At 41.7% G+C, this 22,715-nt stretch overlaps 1 protein-coding gene across 1 annotated transcript; it reads right to left on the reverse strand.

Moving 5' to 3' along the window:
• Positions 1–94: 94 nt before the first annotated feature.
• On the reverse strand, positions 95–21,844 carry LOC124122533 (monocarboxylate transporter 14-like). The gene is made up of 8 exons (XM_048390423.1): positions 21,646–21,844; positions 13,069–13,283; positions 11,835–11,978; positions 10,707–10,988; positions 9,553–9,892; positions 4,937–4,944; positions 2,961–3,086; positions 95–482 (listed from the first exon to the last, which is right to left on the reverse strand). Exons 2-8 carry the CDS (start codon positions 13,256–13,258, stop codon positions 280–282), a joined length of 1,293 nt encoding a protein of 430 aa, XP_048246380.1. The 5' UTR covers positions 13,259–13,283; positions 21,646–21,844; the 3' UTR covers positions 95–279.
• Positions 21,845–22,715: the final 871 nt, after the last annotated feature.

Genomic DNA, 22,715 nt, shown 5'->3' on the forward strand with positions numbered 1-22,715 from the left:
CAAACACGGAATGAGGTCAAAAAGAAAGGAAATACAGGTTCCGTCGGGGAAAGGTAGAACCTGTTGCCGTGTCACTGAAATCAAATGAAATACATAACTAAAACTGATTTAATACAAAACATTACACGGCAGAAAGACAATGAACAGGACCTCGAAAATGACGTCGTCAGGATTTTTTGTGCAACGCGGCAGCAGTGTATCCACGGACACACTCCTCCATATTTTGACTACAAGTGTTCTCACCGGAACCAGGTGCGTGTGACGTCACAGCTGACGTCATCAGAGCCCCTCCTCTGACACAACAGCAGGATTGTCATAGACATTCTCTCCCACCGTGTTAGGACTATACGAGTCACTGTGTTCCGACCGGAAGCAGGTACGTGTGACGTCATAAAGTAGAATTATGGCGCCCCCTAGGATGAAAAGACCTCCCGCGACGTAGAAGGTCATGCCATAGTTGCCGGTCAAGTCGTATAACCAACCTTAAACAAATAAGGCGGAGGAATATGAATGATATAACTGATATTGTACGTGAATTAGTAACTGATCAGGGGGGCACACGTGGCCGGGTCGTCTAAGGCGCCGCGATTCGCTGTGCAGAGTTGCGTCCCTTGGGCACGCCAGAAACCTATGATAGTGGGTTCGAACCTCGATTATGTTTCTAGGTTTGTCAGCACAATACCCGTGCTCGTAAACGTCTGAGACCTGCATCACTTCAGACTTTCCTCCCACATTAAGTTGACACGCCGTGATATAACTGGGATACTGTTAAAAGCGGCGTTAAACCTAACTAACTCACTCAATCACTCACTAACCGATCGATGCGGTACACACCCAGACCTAAAGGGCTGTTCACAATATTATTGTCAAGAAATATTGTTCAGAGACAAGAAATGCCCCAGAGGTTCACACAGAATGGTTATTCAAAGTCCGATACGTGTCCACTGTGATGTGGCAAGCAAGTGACGTCAGACTAAATATGACGTCACAATGTCACTACAAAATCACAGACCCGTGAAGATTCCGGGGAAGAAAAGGTCTTCAGCAACCCATACTTGCCGTAAAAGGCGACTATGCTTGTCGTAAAAGGCGACTAACGGGATCGGGTGGTCAGGCTCGCTGACTTGGTTGATACATGTCATCGATCCCAATTGCGTGGATCGATGCTCATGATATCAATCACTGGATTGTTTGGTTCAGACTCGATTATTTACAGACCGCCGTCATATAGCTGGAATATTGCTGAGTTTGTTTGCTGCTTAACGTCACAACCAGCATCGTCACGATATGGCTGAAATATTGCCCATGTGACGTAAAACATAAAGTCACTCACTCATTCACAACCAGCAATACAACTGTCATACAACAGCGACTGTAAACAGAGGACCAGACAACCCAGTGATTAGAATCGTCTGGGTACGGCACCACGCTGTCAACCAAGTCACCAAACATGATGTCCGATCCATAGCAGAAGTTGCCAATGAGAAAAGAGGTGTGACCTCTTCCTGTAAGGTCATGTAAGGGGTAACATGTTGACAAGCTACGTGTCATTTAGTAAGTCCTCAGAATGTCCTCTGAAAGCAAAATGGGACTTTCCATGATAATTGGTATTTTCGTACATGTTCTTAAGTACTAAACAACTGGACAATGTAGAGTGAGTGAGTGAATTTGATTCTACGCCGCTTTTAGCAATATTCCAGCAATATTACGGCGGGGGACACCAGAAATGGGCTTCACACATTGTACCCATGTCGGGAATCGAACCCGGGTCTTCGGCGTGATGAGCGAACGCTTTAACCACTAGGCTACCCGACCGCCCCTGGACAATGTAGACGCCATATAGTAGAGTTCATGGTATATTGAAGGGGACGTGAAGGGGAAATCGAAATCATCCCTCTTAGCATACAATTTGGTTCAGAAGTTACCGTCATTTTAAATTTCTATGCATTGACCCAGAAAGGACACTGAATATGGTTTCTCAGATGTTTCTTTGATTTCTATCTCTGGTGGACAGACGAGGTGAAGATGCTCATTTATCTAAGCTTTGTTCAAGAAATGAAGTCGTCTATTTATCTGAAACTGAGATGGAACATCTTTACAATGCTACCTTTCTTTGATTTAACTGAAGAAGTCATAAAATCAGATTCGTATGCACAGAGAAACAGATCATCACAATTGGTACCCATGGGGATATTGCCAATCAGAAATCCAGTAACTCAAATATTCTCACATCTCCGGCAACTCGCATCATCTCACGTGACAATTGTTTCGCTAACTCTAAAACTTCACATGATAATTACTAATTTTGCCAAATCTATAATCTCTTATGACAATACCTTTCGCTGAAATATGATTATACAAAATCCATATCGTCAAATGACAATGGTTATGCAGGACCAGTTCTATTATATTGCAAATCTTTGCTAACTCAATCTCTTATATGGAGGGGGCACAGGTGGCCCAGTCGTCTAAGGCGCCGCGATTCGCTGTGTAGAGTTGCGTCCCTTGGGCACGCCAGAAACCTATGATTGTGGGTTCGAATCCCGGTTCGCCCCGATTATGTTTCTAGGTTTGTCAGCACCATACCCGTGCTCGTGGGTTTCACCGAAGTGGTAAACGTCAGAGACCTGCATCACTTCGGGCTTTCCTCCCACATTAAGCTGACACGCCGCGATATAACTGGAATAATTTTAAAAGCGGCGTTAAACCCAACTCACACACTCAATCACTCTTATATGGAAATTTCGTTACCAAACATAACTTTTCATCTGACAATTTCTTTAGTTAAATCAATACCTGATGAGACAAATGTTCTTGCTCATCTGAAGATGCAATCATTTCCTTGATTCGTCGTTGGCCAAATAATGACTTGTTAGGAATAACCAAAGTCGGCAGAAACATGGACAGCCCTAATAGGATTATTGAAACCATGTCATTAACACATGACGCAAGGTACCTACCAGCCATAGGCGATCCAAGGAAGACCACGATGCCTTGGAAACAGATGAGGTAGCCAAACCCTTCACTGAGTTTGTTTACTCCTATAGTGTCAGCCACTGCCACAGCTTGGAGGTACATCCACACGCCTAGGAACTTACAGCAACACACTGAGATGTGCTACAGAACCTTGACACATGCAACAGAGACTTGACACATGCAACAGAGACTTGACACACACAACAGAGACTTGACACACACAACAGAGACTTGACACACACAACAGAGACTTGACACATGCAACAGAGACTTGACATCAATAACAGACACTTAATACATACAACTGAGACTTCACACATGTAACGGAGGCTTGACACACACAACAGAGACTGGACAGACACAACAAAGACTTGACACACACAACAGAGACTTGACACATACAACAGAGACTTGACACACATAACAGAGACTTGACACACACAACAGAGACTTGACACACATAACAGAGACTTGACACACACAACAGAGACTTGACACACATTACAGAGACTTGACACACATAACAGAGAGTTGACACATGCAACAGAGATTTGACACATACAACAGAGGCTTGACACACACAACTGAGACTTGACACATACAACAGAGGCTTGACATATACAACAGAGACTTGACACATACAACAGAGACTTGACACATACAACAGAGACTTGACACATACAACAGAGGCTTGACATATACAACAGAGACTTGACACATACAACAGAGACTTGACACACACAACTGAGACTTGACACACACAACAGAGACTTGACACATACAACAGAGACTTGACACACATAACAGAGACTTGACACACACAACAGAGACTTGACACATATAACAGAGACTTGACACACACAACAGAGACTTGACACACATAACATAGACTTGACACACATAACAGAGGCTTGACACACACAACTGAGATTTGACACATACAACAGAGGCTTGACATATACAACGAAGACTTGACACATGCAAAAGAGACTTGACATATACAACAAAGACTTGACACATACAAAAGAGACTTCACACATACAACAGAGTCTTGACACACACAACAGAGACTTGACACATACAAGAGAACCTTGACATATAACAGAGATGTGACACACACAACAGAAACTTGACACATACAACAAAGACTTGACACATGCAACAGAGACTTGACACACACAACAGAGATGTGACACACACAACAGAGATGTGACACACACAACAGAGATGTGACACACACAACAGAGATGTGGCACACACAACAGAGATGTGACACACACAACAGAGACGTGACACATACAACAGAGTCTTGACACATACAACAGAGACTTGACATATACAACAGAAACTTGACACATACAACAAAGACTTGACACATGCAACAGAGACTTTACACACACAACAGAGATGTGACACACACAACAGAGATGTGACACACACAACAGAGATGTGGCACACACAACAGAGACGTGACACATGCAACAGAGACTTTACACACACAACAGAGATGTGACACACACAACAGAGATGTGACACACACAACAGAGATGTGACACATACAACAGAGATGTGACACACACAACAGAGATGTGACACACACAACAGAGATGTGACACATACAACAGAGATGTGACACACACAACAGAGATGTGACACACACAACAGAGATGTGACACATACAACAGAGATGTGACACATACAACAGAGATGTGACACACACAACAGAGATGTGACACACACAACAGAGATGTGACACACACAACAGAGATGTGACACACTCAACAGGAACTTGACACATGCAACTTAGATTTGACACATACAACAGAGATGTGACACAAACAACAGAGATATGACACACACAACAGAGATGTGACACACACAACTGACACATGACATATACAACAGGAACTTGACACATACAACTGAGTCATGACACACACAACAGAGACTTGACACATACAAGAGAACCTTGACACATATAACAGAGATGTGACACACACAACAGAGACTTGACACATACAACTGAGACTTGACACATACAACAGATACTTGACACACACAACAGAATCGTGACATACAGAACGAAGACTTGACACCTGCAAAAGAGACTTGGCACATGCAACAGATATGTGGGGACATGTGTTGTTCTGATTGCACTCAGTGTTGAAGCTTCACCTCAACCCCTAAGGGGCTGGTATTAGTACGTTTGCTCTTAGTATTGAGGCTACATACACCTCAAGGTGTGTGGGACATGTGTTGAGTGAAAATGCACTCAGTGTTGAGGCGCCACTCCAAGGTGCGGGGACGTGTGACGCCCATTCGTCTGGGGCGCCCCAATGTCGTTGTACAGCGTTGGTATGTCAGAATCCGACGATCCTTTGTTCGAATCCCACGTTCACTCTGATGAGTCTTGCTTCCTCAGCATCATACCCGTGTTCGCGGGTTTCGCCAATGTGGTATACACAGAAGACCTATATCACTTCGGTCTGTCCTACATGAAACTGACACGCTGTGATAAAACAGACATATCTCACAGACTGATATCCCTTTCTGTATTGACATGACAGGAGACAAACATTGGTTTCTGCAATTCAATTTTTTTTTTAAATCATACCGAAACATGTCATCTGATTGATCGTTTACATCGTTGTTTGTTTGTGTGTTTGATGTTTAACGCCGCACTCGGCAATATTCCAGCTATGTGACGGCGGTCTGTACAAAATCGAGTCTGGACAAGACAATCCAGTGCGCATCGATCCAGGCAATTCGGATGACATGCATCAACCAAGTCAGCGAGCCTGACCATCCGATGGTACGCCAGGCCATGCATAGCATATTACAGACTCGGTAGACTCGGTTTCGACTTATGCTAACATTTATCAACACACGGAATAGATATTGTCATATATTTAGCATAACTTTTATCACAACCAACAGATAATACATTGTTAAACTTATTCCGTCTCAGCTTATCCTCACGCTCATGGGTAAGTTAGCTTTAACCTTCATTGGACTATAATGTTTTCACAAAAAGCAAATTACCTTTGTCGTTTCAACTAAGTATAGGGGTATTGAGGAGACGGGGTATTGGCGTGTAGGGGTATTGGCGTGTAGGGGTATTAGGATGTAGGGGTATTGGGCAGTAGGGGTATTGAGGAGAAGGGGTATTGGCGTGTAGGGGTATTGGGGTGTAGGGGTATTAGGGCGTTCGCGTGTAGGGGTAAAGGGATGTGGGGTATTGGCGTGTAGGGGTATTGGCGTGTAGGGGTATTGGGGTGTAGGGGTATTGGCGTGTAGGGGTATAGGCGTGTGCGGTATTGGGGTGTAGGGGTATTGGCGTGTAGAGGTATAGGCGTGTGGGGTAATGGCGTGTAGGGGTATTGGGGTGTAGGGGTATTAGGGTGTAGGAGTATAGGGGTGTAGGGGTATAGGCGTGAGGGGTATTGGCGTGTAGGGGTTATGGGGGGAAGCGGTATTGGCGTGTAGGAGAATAGGGGTGTAGGGGTTTTGGCGTGTAAGGGTATTGGCGTGTAGGGGTATTGGCGTGTAGGGTATTGGCGTGTAGGGGTATTGGCGTGTAGGGGTATAGGCGTGTGCGGTATTGGGGTGTAGGGGTATTGGGGTGTAGGGGTATAGGCGTGTGGGGTATTGGCGTATAGGGGTATTGGCGTGTAGGGGTATTGGCGTGTAGGTGTATAGGGGTGTAGGGGTATTGGCGTGTAGGGGTATTGGGGTGTAGGGGTATTGGGGTGTAGGAGTTTAGGGGTGTAGGGGTATAGGCGTGTGGGGTTTTGGCGTGTAGGGGTTATGGGGGGAAGCGGTATTGGCGTGTAGGAGAATAGGGGTGTAGGGGTTTTGGCGTGTAAGGGTATTGGCGTGTAGGGGTATTGGCGTGTAGGGTATTGGCGTGTAGGGGTATTGGCGTGCAGGGGTATAGGCGTGTACGGTATTGGGGTGTAGGGGTATTGGGGTGTAGGGGTATAGGCGTGTGGGGTATTGGCGTGTAGGGGTATTGGCGTGTAGGGGTATTGGCGTGTAGGAGTATAGGGGTGTAGGGGTATTGGCGTGTAGGGGTATTTGGGTGTAGGGGTATTGGGGTGTAGGAGTTTAGGGGTGTAGGGGTATAGGCGTGTGGGGTATTGGCGTGTAGGGGTTATGGGGGGAAGCGATATTGGCGTGTAGGAGAATAGGGGTGTGGGGGTTTTGGCGTGTAAGGGTATTTGCGTGTAGGGGTATTGGCGTGTAGGGTATTGGCGTGTAGGGGTATTGGCGTGTAGGGGTAAAGGCGTGTGCGGTATTGGCGTATTGGGGTATTGGCGTGTAGGGGTATTGGCGTGTAGGAGTATAGGGGTGTAGGGGTATTGGCGTGTATGGGTATTGGCGTGTAGGGGTATTGGGGTGTAGGGGTATTGGGGTGTAGGAGTTTAGGGATGTAGGGGTATAGGCGTGTAGGGGTATTGGGGTGTAGGGGTATTGGGGTGTAGGGGTATAAGCGTGTGTGGTATTGGGGTGTAGGGGTATTGGCGTGTAGGGGTATAGGCGTGTGGGGTATTGGCGTGTAGGGGTATTGGGGTGTAGGGGTATTTGCGTGTAGGAGTATAGGGGTGTAGGGGTATTGGCGTGTAGGGGTATTAGCGTGTAGGGGTATTGGCGTGTAGGGGTATTGGCGTGTAGGGGTTTTGGGGTGTTGGCGTGTAGAGGTATTGGTATGTAGGGGTATTTGGGTGTAGGAAAATAAGGGTGTAGGGGTAGTGGCGTGTAGGGATATAGGCGTGTGGGGTATTGGCGTGTAGGGGTATTGGGGTGTAGGGGTATTAGGGCGTTGGCGTGTAGGGGTAAAGGGGTGTGGGGAATTGGCGTGTAGGGGTATTGGCGTGTAGAGGTATTGGCGTGTAGGGGTATTGAGGTGTAGGGGTATTGGCGTGTAGGGGTATAGGCGTGTGCGGTATGGGGTTGTAGGGGTATTGGCTTGTAGGGGTATAGGCGTGTGGGGTAATGGCGTGTAGGGGTATTGGGGTGTAGGCGTATTGGGGTGTAGGGGTATTGGGGTGGAGGAGTATAGGGGTGTAGGGGTATAGGCGTGTGGGGTATTGGCGTGTAGGGGTTATGGGGGTGGCGGTATTGGCGTGTAGGAGAATAGGGGTTAAGGGGTTTTGGCGTGTAAGGGTATTGGCGTGTAGGGGTATTGGCGTGTAGGGTATTGGCGTGTAGGGGTATTGGCGTGTAGGGGTATTGGCGTGTAGGGGTATTGGGGTGTTGGGGTATTGGCGTGTAGGGGTATTGGGGTGTAGGGGTATAGGCGTGTGGGGTTTTGGCGTATAGGGGTATTGGCGTGTAGGGGTATTGGCGTGTAGGAGTATAGGGGTGTAGGGGTATTGGCGTGTAGGGGTATTGGCGTGAAGGGGTATAGGCGTGTAGGGTATTGGCGTGTAGGGGTATTGGGGTATAGGGGTGTAGGGGTATTGGCGTGTAGGAGTATAGGGGTGTAGGGGTTTTGACGTGTAGGGGTATTGGCGTGAAGGGGTATAGGCGTGTGGGGTATTGGCGTGTAGGGGTATTGGGGTGTAGCTGTATTGGCGTGTAGGGGTATGGGATGTAGGGATGTTGGGGTGTAGGAGTATAAGAGTGTAGGGGTATTGGCGTGTAGGAGTATAGGGGTGTAGGGGTTTTGGCGTGTAGGGGTATTGGGGTGTAGGGGTATTGGCGTGTAGGGAGGGGTAATGGGGTGTAGGGGCATTGGCGTGTAGGGGTATAGGCGTGTAGGGGTATTGGCGTGTAGGTGTATTTGGGTCTAGGGGTTATAGGGGTGTAGGAGTATAGTGGTGTAGGGGTATTGGCGTTTAGGGGTATTGGCGTGTAGGGGTATAGGCGTGTGGGGTATTGGCGTGTAGGGGTATAGGCGTGTAGGGGTATTGGGGTGTAGGGGTATTGGGGTCTAGGGGTTATGGGGTGTAGGAGTATATGGGTGTAGGGGTATTGGCGTGTAGGGGTATAGGCGTGTTGGGTATTGGCGTGTAGAAATAAAGGTGTGTAGGGGTATTGGCGTGTAGGGGTATTGGTGTGAAGGGGTATTGGCGTGTAGGGGTATTGGCGTGTAGGTGTATTGGCGTGTAGGGGTATTGGGGTGTAGGGGTATTGGCGTGTGGGGTTTTGGGGTGTAGTGGAATTGGCGTGTAGGGGTATTGGCGTCGTATATACCCGAGCCGTGGCAGCTTGACTGAGTTTCATAATCCTGAGTCAATGGTCAGGTTCGTGGATAGCAAGTGACGAACAATATCTGAAGAACTGTATTTGGGTTTCGCAAGTTGCAAGATAAAATTTTGAATAATTACAAAACGTATTATTGAAATATGACCAGTATAATTATAGATTCATTGTAGAGATTTAAGAACATGACTATATGTTAACACCTCATCGATATATAGGGACATGGATACACTGAGATTTACACCATTGGTTACATTGGTATGACTATAGAGATTAATGAGGTTCAGAATTAAGACTTTGAGTTATTGATACATTTCAACAGATTACACGGATATAACACAAAAAACTATCACGATTCAGTACACTTACCTAAGAATGTCCCAAAAAACACAGAGTAAGCCATCAACGTTTGAAACGACAACAACAACGACACACGGGATGTCGGATATCCGAGCAAACAGCAGGCGCCCCACCATGCTGGATATACCAATGGTGGATATGAGCCAAGTCGACTTCTTCTCCGGGATATTCAGGCCGTTCGCCAGGTCAGGGAGGTGATTGAAAGGGATGAAGTAAGCCAGAGCCCCGACAACGGAACCAACAACAAAAATGGTGTATCTGATGTTGGTGAATGTTGACAGGATGGACTTCACTTTGATGCAGAAAGCGGCAGCAGAGCAAGATTTTCTTGTTTCTTGCTTGTCTCCATCAGAAAGAAAAGCAAATACAAGATAAAAGCGATTATTCTAATAAACCTAATTACAATTAGATCGTTTTCTCCGATTCGATACCTCTTTGGGTCAGTATCTAACAAACCCTCAATACGTCTGGGGAAGGAGCCAAAACAATTTATCTTTACAGGATGTGTTTTTTTCACGACACGGGTCGTATCTAGTGAAGAATTGTTTTAAGGTATTGGCTTCTCCTTGAACTATTTTCTGAAAAGAATATAGACTGCCGGGGACAAGAAAATATACACCTCTGTTTGTTTGATGGTGGCTGAACATGAAACAAACCAAAGAAATGGTCATTTGATAGTGATGTACATTATTCGGATGTCACAGGCGATATTACTCGCATCATATCAATAAGTATCTCACAACATGCGACTGTTTTCACCCAAGTAATCCATTTGTCAAGTGTACATTTTCTTTTTCCCGGACCCGCCGTGATATTGCTGAAATATTGCTAAAAGCGGCGTAAAACAATACTCACTGACTCACTCACTCACTCACTCGCTTTCCCGGCAGTATATAATCTACGAACCATGTTCTACATTTCTGTGTTCTTTATTATGTATTCAGAGATGAAATATTATATTTATGTGGAAAATTAAAATCGACAGTTCCCTCTAAAGACCAGTAAGGAATTACAGGACGAATATTTGGCTTCTCAAACTTGGTTATCTCATATCGACGCCTCTTATGAACATATCCATTTTGTCAGGTCATTCCATATATATTCGAAGTATCCTTGAATTATTCTACGTTCACTGTCCAATGTCCTATTGGTTTCAATCTTACCTGATGTTCTGGATTCGGTTTTCATATCTCTGAGTTCCTGTCTGGTGTAAAACGGCCTGAAAAGGGCCCCAAACACTGCACAGTTGAGGACAAGCCCACCTGTAATCAAAAACGCCCCTCGCCAGGTGTACACTGACATCATGAGCTGTAGGAGAGGAGGGAGAACCAGGGTTCCCACACCTCCTCCGAGAGACCCAAGGGCGTTGGCCAAAGACCGACGTTTATCAAAGTACTGGTTCACGATGACGGTGGCGGACACAAACAGTAGGCTGAAGCCTAAACCTGGAGAGAGATCATGAATACTGAATTATAAAAGTAATTAAGAAGAACCATGATTAAAACCAATCAATTAAAACCATCGTTAACTTTATAGTTCAAGGACACGTGCACGTGATAATGATATGTTTCGGCCCACGATAGAACAGCAGCTATATTAAATAACTCCTATTGTGGCTGTGTGTCTTCATATCGTGGATGAGTTTTGTTTTACGCCGCTTAGAATTAGTATTTCAGTTACATCACGACGTGTTAGCTTAGTATGGGAGGAAAGCCAGAAGGACGCCGTACGCTTTGGACAAAACCCAAAAGCACGGGTATACCTCTGACAATGCAAGATTTATAATCGGGGTGACAATACGATCACGTTTTCTTTCAAATACTGATGGACCCCTACCCTTGCTTCATGATGGAGTAGTGGGAGTGTATCGTAGACGACACTGAGTGTATCGTAGACGACACTGAGTGTATCGTAGACGCCATTCACTCACGGGAATGTCCGAACATTCCGATTCAATACAAATAGAAGGTTGACATTATTTTTACCTATTTTTCGACAATTGTTAATGTCCATGTCTGTATTTTACAACACAGCGAAATATATTTCCCGAAGAGTTTGTACTGATTGTTTCAAACAATATACGTGGTACCCTGCCGAGATGGTAAGACACTCCATGTTCCTGAATGTCAACAATATACGTGGTACCCTGCCGAGATGGTAAGACACTCCATGTTCCTGAATGTCAACAATATACGTGGTACCCTGCCGAGATGGTAAGACACTCCATGTACCTGAATGTCAACAATCTGGAGCTTCCTGACGTCACTACAGGTGGCGGGCCGCATTCTTACCTTGGAGGACGCCATAGCTGAGATACAGGAAGAGCAGACTGTTAGCCAGGAAGCTGATACTGCAGCCTACACACGCCAACACAGCCCCCAGTACGGCTGTCACTCGAGTTCCCAACAGGCCTAGGACGATCACATCTAGGGGCCCTATAATCAAACAACACGTATCAGTTACATGAATAAAATAATGACATCATTAGTTTGGTCAAAATATTTCTTCCAAAGTTTAGGGACGTTCGTCTGTCAAACGTTAAACGTGAAAGCAATGGTCCTTTTTTCAAAAAGTCCTCCTTAGAATGTGGCTAATTCTGCTACAATGCCCATGTTGTTATGCTCGTATGTTCAAAACATAAATTTCTGCGATTACATGAAATGAAGATTCAAAATTTGTCTCACCAAAAGGTTGGTGGTTCGATTACCCTTGCTGCGTCACATCACAATATATTAAACCATGGTACTTACTGTTACCCTGCCTGGCGCTCAGCATTATGGGATAAATCTCGATATGAGTATGACGTGTCTGAGAGGGGCATTCATGCTTAACTACAACATGGTATGTCAGTACAACCGGCGGTACAAGCAAACACGCATGCGCGTCGCTATAAACGTGCAATATTCTTGACCGTGACGTTGAACCCATTTTACCCCACCTCGTATCATGATCCGATTTTTCAAAAACAAAGACGCCATTTAGCCAGGTAAGGAAAACAGATCGGATAACGATCCATATAGTTCCTGTGCTTTCTAGTATTGTCCATAGATTACTAATGATATCCATCAACCGCTTATATTGGAAATATCATGAGAACAAACTATTGGAACGATCAGTCTTGCCATGTTCTTTCCAAGTTTAGAAATGATACTTTTTCTTCTAGTTAATGTTTTGACTTCTTTCAGACTACTATCGACACTAGGCTTTTCCCGAACTGAGAAAAAAAAATCGATATATTATAAATGTCCTCGAAGATTTAACGAGAATTAATTGTGTATAGCACCCACGTAGGATGAGTTGGTAAGGCGGCAGTTAACCTTCTAGCGCTTCACAGGCAGGTGCGTGGGATACTTCCGAGGGAACTGAGAATGATTAACGAATGCACACTGATCCATTGACCGGGGTGATAATGTTTGCGCTTTGGGCATGCACCTTGTGTAAGGAGTAAAGCTCAATATAAACACCAACATCATCATCATCATCATCATCATCATCATCATCATTATCATCATTATCATAGCTTACCAAGCAACAACAGCAGTCCGCTGAGAAGAGATCCAATCCAGGCTGTCTCACCACGAGAACTTTTAAACTGATCCAGGAGCTCCACGTATATGACGCCGAATGACTGCATGAGTCCAAACACAATGAAGTGGATGTAGAACGAGCCCAGCACGCACACCCAGGCCCAGCCAGTGTCCTTCTGACGAGCCATAGCTGATGAGACAGGCAGCAGTGAGCTGTAAGATGAGGATGTATGAGTGAGTGAGGTGGTCTAAAGCGCCGCAGTTCGCTGTCGCACATCCCCCAGGCGTGCCCTGAGTATACGATCGGGGATTCCAATCCCAGAAAGGTGTTTTTAGCATTCTCCTCCGTGGTCAATTACAGTGGGAATATCCAGTGATAATTGTGTGAATCATAGGTCCTCCAAAATAGTCTTACTTATTCGAATCATCATATTCCCGTGTCTCAAATAATTGAAATGTGTTTATATGCGTTTTGTCATCCAGCACGGAAGTTACTTCACAACTGAACATGACGTCATGCTTTCCAATTGTTAAATATTAACGAAACAGAATCCATCACCGAGAATACTGTATGTGAAATATTTACAACAAATAACCTGCTTGCACAATGACTACAATGTTGTGCGCTATTTATGTCTCAGTATTACTGATTCAGCCTTAGATAATGTCTATATTTTTTGTGCTCCCATTATAATCTGCATGTCCCCAATCGACAATCACACAAAAGGCGTGCACACAGATACAACGGGGCATGCACATCTACCCTGCCAGCGAAGAGGATACAGGACATTAGAATTTGACGCTTTGTTGGTTGTGCATTCCTCTGTCTCTGCATGGCATGGGCCAATCGTCTACATGTAAAGAAGCGTATCCCCGGGAAGGGTGTCACTTCGGCCTGACAATACAATACGCACATGTTTAGTGAAGCTGCGCCAGGTTGTCGCTTTGTCAAATGTTTAGATTCAAGAATGTTTATGCAATTTACAATGTAACAGGGGGCGGTCGGGTAGCCTAGTGGTTAAAGCGTTCGCTCGTCACGCCGAAGACCCGGGTTCGATTCCCGACATGGGTACAATGTGTGAAGCCCATTTCTGGTGTCCCCCGCCGTGATATTGCTGGAATATTGCTTAAAGCGGCGTAAAACCTCACTCACTCACTCACTACAATGTGACAGGCAATGTTCCTTTGATTTGTAATGAACTGAAACATTAAGATGCGTAGGGTCAAAGTGGGAACAGTCATTATGAGATGGACAATTGTTGTCGCATATATGCAAGTAACTTGTGAGTGAGTGAGTTAACATTTTAAGTCACATCGGTAATATTTCAGCCATATCATATTAACATATTAAATACATTGGGACAGTACAATAACTAGACTCATCAAAGAAATATATTTAAAACTAGTATGGAATCATAGCATGGAGGGGGCACGGGTGGCCCAGTCGTCTAAGGCGCCGCGATTCGCTGTGCAGAGTTGCGTCCCTTGGGCTCGCCAGAAACCTATGATTGTGGGTCGAGTCCCGGTTCGCCCTGATTATGTTTCTAGGTTTGTCAGCACCATACCCGTGCTCGTGGGTTTCATTGAAGTGGTAAACGTCTGAGACCCGCATCACTTCGGGCTTTCCTCCCACATTAAGCTGACACGCCGTGACATAACTGGAACACTGTTTGAAGTGGCGTTAAACCCAACTCACTCACTCATAGCATGGATAGCACTAAACAACGCCGGCAACTGAAGGTAGATCACCATACTAAGGACCATGGGGACTTACAATACTTTAGTTACCTGCATGGAATTGTGCTAATGCATGGATCTTTGTACAGCGGTGTGCGGTGATTACCTTGCAAGGTACAGGTTTCTTTACTAATTTTACTATGCCTTTAACTTATGGAAAGACTACATTTTCCAAACCACAAGAAAACTCCATTCACTGCACCCAATATCTTGGAGCAGAAGATCTAATCACTTCCCTTTCTAAACGTGGAGTCTACGTGGATGTACATGTAGAATGAACACGGGGGGGGGGGGGGGGGGTCGGTGATATCACCTTACAATGAGTGCTTATTGGCTGTCAGGATAATTATAATATGACAACTACATGCTGCTTATGATACTAACTAATGGAGGACACACCAGGGACTGGCCATCCAAGCGGAATGACATACTTTATTTTTTAACTGATACTATTAACGAGTAACAGATTCAGATTCAGATTCTTTATTACAGTATAAAGGCCAAAGGCCCATAATACATGCTTCATTTTATTAACATGTACTGCGCTTTCGCTAATATTAAGGCTGATGTACCATCATATGCAAGAAAGTGTGGTACATGTTTCAAATGTTGCCAACAGTTGTTTAACATTGAGACATTATGTTTCATTGAACTATAAATATCACTCATCATTTAAGAGTGCAGTTCCGTGTTTATGAACTTTATGTAAATACCGACAAGTATCATGAATAACATAATTATCTGATGACCTAATACTTTTGCAAGAAAGTGTGGTACATGTTGTTTACCATTATAAATAGTGTGTTTGAATGAACTATAAATATCACACATCCTTTAAAAGCAGAGTTCTGTGTTTATAAAATTTATGTACATACTGACAAGTATCATAAATAACATTATAATTATCTGATGACATAATACTTATAAACGCCTGTAATGAGGCACCATACTGTTTACACACAAGTCATACATGATGTTCATCTTCAATAGATGAAATACCTTCCTTGAGACAAAAAGGGCACAATCGCATTAAGTATTCAATATTATTATAACGTCCCGTTTCTATTGCAAGTCCATAATTACCACATCTAAATCTTGACATGGCTGTCCTGATAGATAAAGATAGATTATATACATACAATTCAACATTGAGTAATGACTTAAACTGCCTATAATAATATGTCTTTGAAGAACTTTCTGCAACCCATTTTTGATGGAGATCGTCACATCGTCAGCAAACATCAAAACAAACATCTCTTTAAAGGAAGGTGAAACAGACACCCCTGCCACCAGTTTCTTGCATGAAGTACATTAACTTGTTTATAAAAATAATTAAAAAAACCTGCGGGCTTAAGGTACATCCCTGCCTCGTACCAATGTTACACCTAAAATAATTTCATAAACCACCAGAGAGTCTTACACAAGCACTTAAATTTGAATACATTGAAACTATTATCTTAAAAAATTTGCCACTAACTCCTACTTCATTTAAGCTTTTTAACAAAACGTCATGTTTAATCAAATCAAAAGCCTTTGAAAAGTCTATAGATAAACAATAAAATCTTCCATTTTTCCTATGGGCATATTTTTGGGCAATAGGTTGCAAACAGAAAATACTTTCAATAGTGGAGCGATTAGCTCTGTAGCCAAACTGTGCTTCATTAATGACATTATGTCCGTCACACCAAAGCTGCAGTCTTGAGTTAAGAGTAGAGCAAAACACATTACAAATAATATCTATCAAAGAGATTCCACGATAATTATCAATACAGTGTTTATCTCCTGACTTAAACAAAGGACATATTATACTTTTTCCCCATTCTTTAGGGAATTCACCACTATCAAATATGTTGTTAAACAATAAGACCAACACAGGTAGAATATAATCTGATGATGCTTTCAGAAATTCAGCAGCAAGGCCATCAGGACCAGGGGATTTATTTAATCCCAACTTATCAATATGAAACAAAACTTCCATCATAGTAATAGGGCCATTTAAGTTAAATATAGATGCCTCTTCTACCTCCGTATTACATATGTCATAATCAAAACCCTCAGTGGATATGTTATCTACACACAGCCTGTTTTAGCCTTCTCCAAAATAATTTAGCATTGTTTCTACAGTCAATTAAATTTTGTCTCATATCATTCTGGTAAACATATCTCTTAAATCTAAATTTAGATTTAAACAAGTTGCGCACCTTCTAAATTCACTAATGTCATAACTCTGGTCTCTATGGGCCCGAAGAGCATGATACTTTCTATTTTTTAAACCTCCAAAATCGCTATCCCACCATGGAGGTTGATTACGTAGTCTTATAGGGCATACTTTATATAACGATTGTAACAGCAGAAGATTGACGCGCGAAAGACACACAGATTTTTCTATCGTACATTTGAGGGTAAACATGAACGAAGCAGTGCAGGATGCCTTACAAGGATTTGACTTCAGAACACACAGTGAAGTTTATTAATGATGATATGTTCATTCATTCGTGCAATAGATATGACAATCATGAGCGCTGACTCTATATGTGTTCGCAATAGAACATTTGGAAGAAATAAAATTTACTTACAAGACTAGTACACAACAAAGTCATCAAGTGAATATTAAATAAATTGATTCACGATATGACAACATCAAATCATATATTTGTTTGACGAAACTGGTTTAAAGCAATCCAAATTGTACAATCATTATCATAAAATAGAGCATGTTTATATATGTGTGTCGCTACCCCTCTCACGTCAAATACATAAATGTATAAAAAGTTTTAATATAATTCAAAATCACAATTATTTTTACATTATAACTAAAACTATGGAGCTTAGCATGTCGAGCCAACAAACTATTGTATATATTTTCACCCTTAGAATTTATGTTTACTGTGTTTGCGATGGGGTCCAGACAATTCCCCAAATGGACAACTCCAAATACTACTGCGTAAAATATTAATGCCAATTTGGAGAAAATTACCAATTGGATTAAAGCAAGTAAAATTTAATCCAAAGAAAACATAAACTATTCAATTTCAAGTTAAAGTCGTTAGAGGTTATGTACAAGCATATATTGCCCATGTGTTTGCTCCCATATCTGGGATAATTGTACCAAAGAACAAGAATCAATGTTTAGTAATCTTTCTCACTTTCTTATTAAAGGCATAATGATGGATAAACTATTGTGTTGCAGTGAATGTTAATTTATAGTGACTAAGGCTAGTCCCTTACTTCCAGATATTAATTGACATGTCTCACCAACAACTCACAAGGGATCAATCCTTGTTTAAACGCGAAGAGATACAGTTAAACGTGTTAAATATTTTATTAAGGTGTCTCATGACATACATACATAAGGTATATAAGGTATACAGTATACTGCAGGTTAACTATACTGATTAACTTATAGTAATTGAGGGTTAAATGGCATTGTTTACTTAGTAGCTTACGTGGTTGAGTGCTTAAATAGTGACACATAAATAAACTATTCTTCTTCTTTTTGTTCATTTTCAAGATGCTGTGTATAACTTCCTAAACTGCTAAGATATGTAGTTTCTGAATTCTGTTGGAGCGATAATTTAATGTCTAATTTAGAAAACATTATATAAATTATCTTCCCTCACGCAGAAAAACAAGCATGGAATTCTCCGTTCGTTTTCGATAATTGGGTTTGCATAAAAGAGGCGAATAATAAAATACGAAACGAGCCTATGTGTAATACCATGTTTTACGAACCTTGCGAAACCAAACAGTTGATACCAAACTGTTCACTCGTTTCCTGGAAATGGTACGGCACGGGGGATCATTTAGCGATACTGTTGTTCTCTCATCTATTTTAATCATACACAATATATATCTTGAAGCTGCCAATGAAAGCAGGAACCCAATTACTGTACAAGAGTTCATTTTGTATGAGTATAAAAATGAAGTTATCATTTTTTAACTTCAAATACTGCGATGTGCCCACTAATACCGTCATTATGTTGACGGCCTGATTGTTAACAACCATGAGTTGCGATATGTTATATGATTGCTTTGGTACTTTTATTGGTACTGGATTCTTCTTTGCGCAATAACCAGAGTATTATTTGTTTTAAATGTAAGCACGTTTTGTGCCTTGTGGAATTGTAGATGAAGAAACACAATAAATACAATTCGCATGTATATAAGTAAAGCAAAATATCAATTAAATCTGAATACGTCAATGTGTAAATTTCTTGTTCTAAAAAGTACAGGTATTAGTATTCATATTCCACATGTTCATAATTTGGATTTGTAACATCTTTTGTTATTTTCTTGCATCGGTTGTACAATACATTTACAGTCGTAGTTTGTTGACTGAGCCCCCAGAAATATTTTAACATTGCATTTCTAGCAATTTCGTGCCGTTTGGACAATATTCATACCAACAAATGTAATAAGTAAGTGGCAAAAGTTAAGTCAAATAAACAAAGATGGCGGATGCAGTAAAATTTCCGATTAAATCAGTACTTTAAAAAAAATTGGGAATAGCTTCAGCGCACCCGCCAGGTCTGCGAGCAATACTGCTACAAACGTGCAATGTCTGACCCTTTCCCATGTTAAAGCATATTGAGAATTAAGAAAAGCTTACCTTGTACTTACTTACCTTTTGTAAAACATAAGACATTAATACAACATTTATCCCCGTGTTATGAGTTTTCGGACGCTGAATAAACATTCATAGTTTTTTCACATGAACAACTGTAAAACATCTCATTCATTTATAAAAGACAACGTTATCATAATAACAAGCCATGATCGGAGTATTTACAATTTCTGTGTGATGCCACACCCCTCGTTATAGTGCAAGTATTCTTGATAGAAAACGTATGATGTCCGGAAACTTAAGATCAGACAATAATAATATTGTGTTATGAATAATAATAAAGGTATGTTTGGTGCTGAAAGCTCTTATCAAAAACAGAACAATCCGCGACGATTTTTCGGAGTACTTTTAAATCTTTGATTATATTTTTACGTGTAGGATGATTTTTCCGAGGACTACTTTTTTTAAAAACGCGATTTTCAGCGGAGATTTTACATTATAACAATGTATACCGTACAATTAAACCGTACAAACCAAATTCAACACTTTTAAGTAATAATGATATAGCTTTCATCCTCTGTGCAATCCACTCAGTTGGTTAATCTGCTATGCGCACGAAGGCATGTTACAAATCACTTCGCGGCATCCCGTACAAACCAATCTGAGCTCAGCACAAATCGATTTCAACGCTTTCAAGTGATTATAATAAAGAATGCAATGCAATCACCCCCGACTGAAATGAGAACCTACAGAACATTTAAAACAGCTATTTATACACAGCCTTATGTCCTCCTTTCCCGTTATAAAAGGTTGGTTTTATCATCTTTAAGATGCGTTTCAATGAAGCTCGAGATTGAATTGGGACGTTATTCTAATCCTCCTGTGCCAGTTAACCATCGTTTTTGTAAATATTGCCCTGGATGTGTAGAAGATGAAACTCACTTTCTCCTCCACTGCTCACTTTATGATGATATTCGTGTTACCCACCTTTCACAAGTATTTAACCCCACAAATGGCAACTTAAGTGATAATATTGAGCTTGTATATATTCTAAATGATTATAATATTATTTCAACACTAGGTAGTATGTGCTACACAATGGCTGTTCGAAGAAAATCTCACTACCAATAACAGCATATATATTTATACTGCTTTTTATATGTTTTAACTCAATTTGTTTTACTATGCATTATGTATGGTCTCTTATAACCCACATCGTGGGTGGCAGAGATACTTTATAGTGTATATGCCTACAACCTGTATCTCCGATGAGACAAAAATAAACAATTTGTCACTTGTCACTTGTCACTGTCACTGTTAATCTGCCCTGTGCACTTGACCATAAAGTCTACACACATACTTGTTCTGTTTTTTGCAGTGTATCTAATATACTACACACAGGAATAAGAGACATGTAATATGGCATGATGTGTGTGGGTTTTTTTTATTTGTTCGAAATATATTTTATTGTCCAAGGAGACAAAGGGATGGGGCACAAGTGCCATACTTTTTGCCACTTGCACGCGCTATATACAATATATATATACACATACACACACGCACGCACGCACGCGCACACACACACATACGGTGCTTCACTCATCACAGAAATAATTTGTCTCTTTTCCTCATTTGCTTGTAAATATTGTGTTGGAATAAGGATGAATATTTTCCACTGTCTGGGAAATGTCGCCTGAAGATACTTGGATTCTGAAATAGCATATATTGAGTACATGAGGGGACTGCTACGTCATACATTTCAAGAACTAATATCCTGAGAATTAAATCTAACAAATATCGCTTATCTCATTCACAAACAATCTTTGCACACTGTAGCCATTGAAGCTGGGGTCCCAGGCAGTGTATTGTGTAGTAATTCAAGATTGTGAGTTCAGATTGTTTCATAACCTGAGCCTTATCACCATCTCATTAGTAATCTAATATGATCTCTGGTTTTAAGTAGTAGTTAGCACCTCCTCTCCCAAAAATCACATACAAACGTCGATCAAATGGATAGCGCGTATTTATGGCTTAAGTCACTTGGACATTGTTTAGCTTCATAAACTGTTCATAAGAAACATGTCAGACAGCTTTGACATCATTGATGACTTAGTCTTATGAGATGATGTAAACATTAGGGGAAATGAGCTCAAGTAAATACAGAAACAGAGGGTCTAAAATTGCCACAGTTGTAGGCCTATTTGGGATTTAAATTGTGATTAAGGAAGTAGAGGGTAGAGTGAGAACAAGATAACAAATCTTAACAAAACCTACCTGCCAAACAAGTGCTAGTTCGTTAGTTTCCGTAATCCGTCACAATCTGTGATGATCGCAGAGTGTGTTCGATGCAATGCAATTCGACAAAGAAGATGTACAGACGCCTCGACAGCATTTTTCACACATGAATGAGTTCAACCTTGGCAGTCAACTAGTAGAGGTAAACATGGCTATAATTGCTTATGTGTGTCAGGTTGCCCCAACCTCGCCGTCGTATCTGTACACAAAACAAGTGCATAGTCTAAACTAGGCTACATATGCATTTATTCAGCCGTTTCAATAATGCAGTGCGCTGTCACAGCATGCTGCGTAGGTCTGTACAGCACAATGTATTTTATTAGTAATTGGTCGATCCTTCATAAATCCTATTTTTGCCATTCATTTCACATATGCCTCGGTAGAATTGAGGTAGGGGAGGACTTCTGGTCAGTTAGCAAGGTATTCAGATATCCAGAAACTCGTTTATCTGGACAACATTTTAGAAAAAGCATTTGTCCGGATAAGCGAGGTTCGACTGTATAGCGCGTGATACATGACAAAACAAATGTGTTAGGACCTGATTCGCACTTGCTGAAGGGATACCAATGGACCCTGATCATAATACATTGGTTGCTTATTATTATTATTAAACATATTGTATTGGCCAAAAAGACAAATGGTTTGGGCACAAGTGCAGCACTTATTACCGCCTTCTCCCTATATACAGTTATACATAATATTGCATAATGAAAATTAACAATTTACAGTTGAAGCATCACATTGTGGAAACATAGTGCGCAATAATAAATTTATATACAGTGCTCATATGAAGGATATGTACAATGTGCTGGAAAGTGAAGACAGTGTGCATCTCATACATATGCTAATATTATACATGTACATGTAAGTTTTGTATATAGATTTAACAATATTAATGATTAACAGTTTGGAAACAATTATATGCTAGTTACTGAATCTGTTAGTCGTTTCTATAAATTTGTGTACAGCCAAGAATATTTTTGTATTCAGGAAAACATCTAAGTTTGGATCACCAAAAAGAATACTATGTAGAGTTTTTTGTCCTCCAA

The sequence above is a fragment of the Haliotis rufescens genome, unplaced genomic scaffold (assembly GCF_023055435.1).
Source record: "Haliotis rufescens isolate VD_foot unplaced genomic scaffold, xgHalRufe1.0.p SCAF_9, whole genome shotgun sequence".
NCBI classification, from domain to species: domain Eukaryota; kingdom Metazoa; phylum Mollusca; class Gastropoda; order Lepetellida; family Haliotidae; genus Haliotis; species Haliotis rufescens.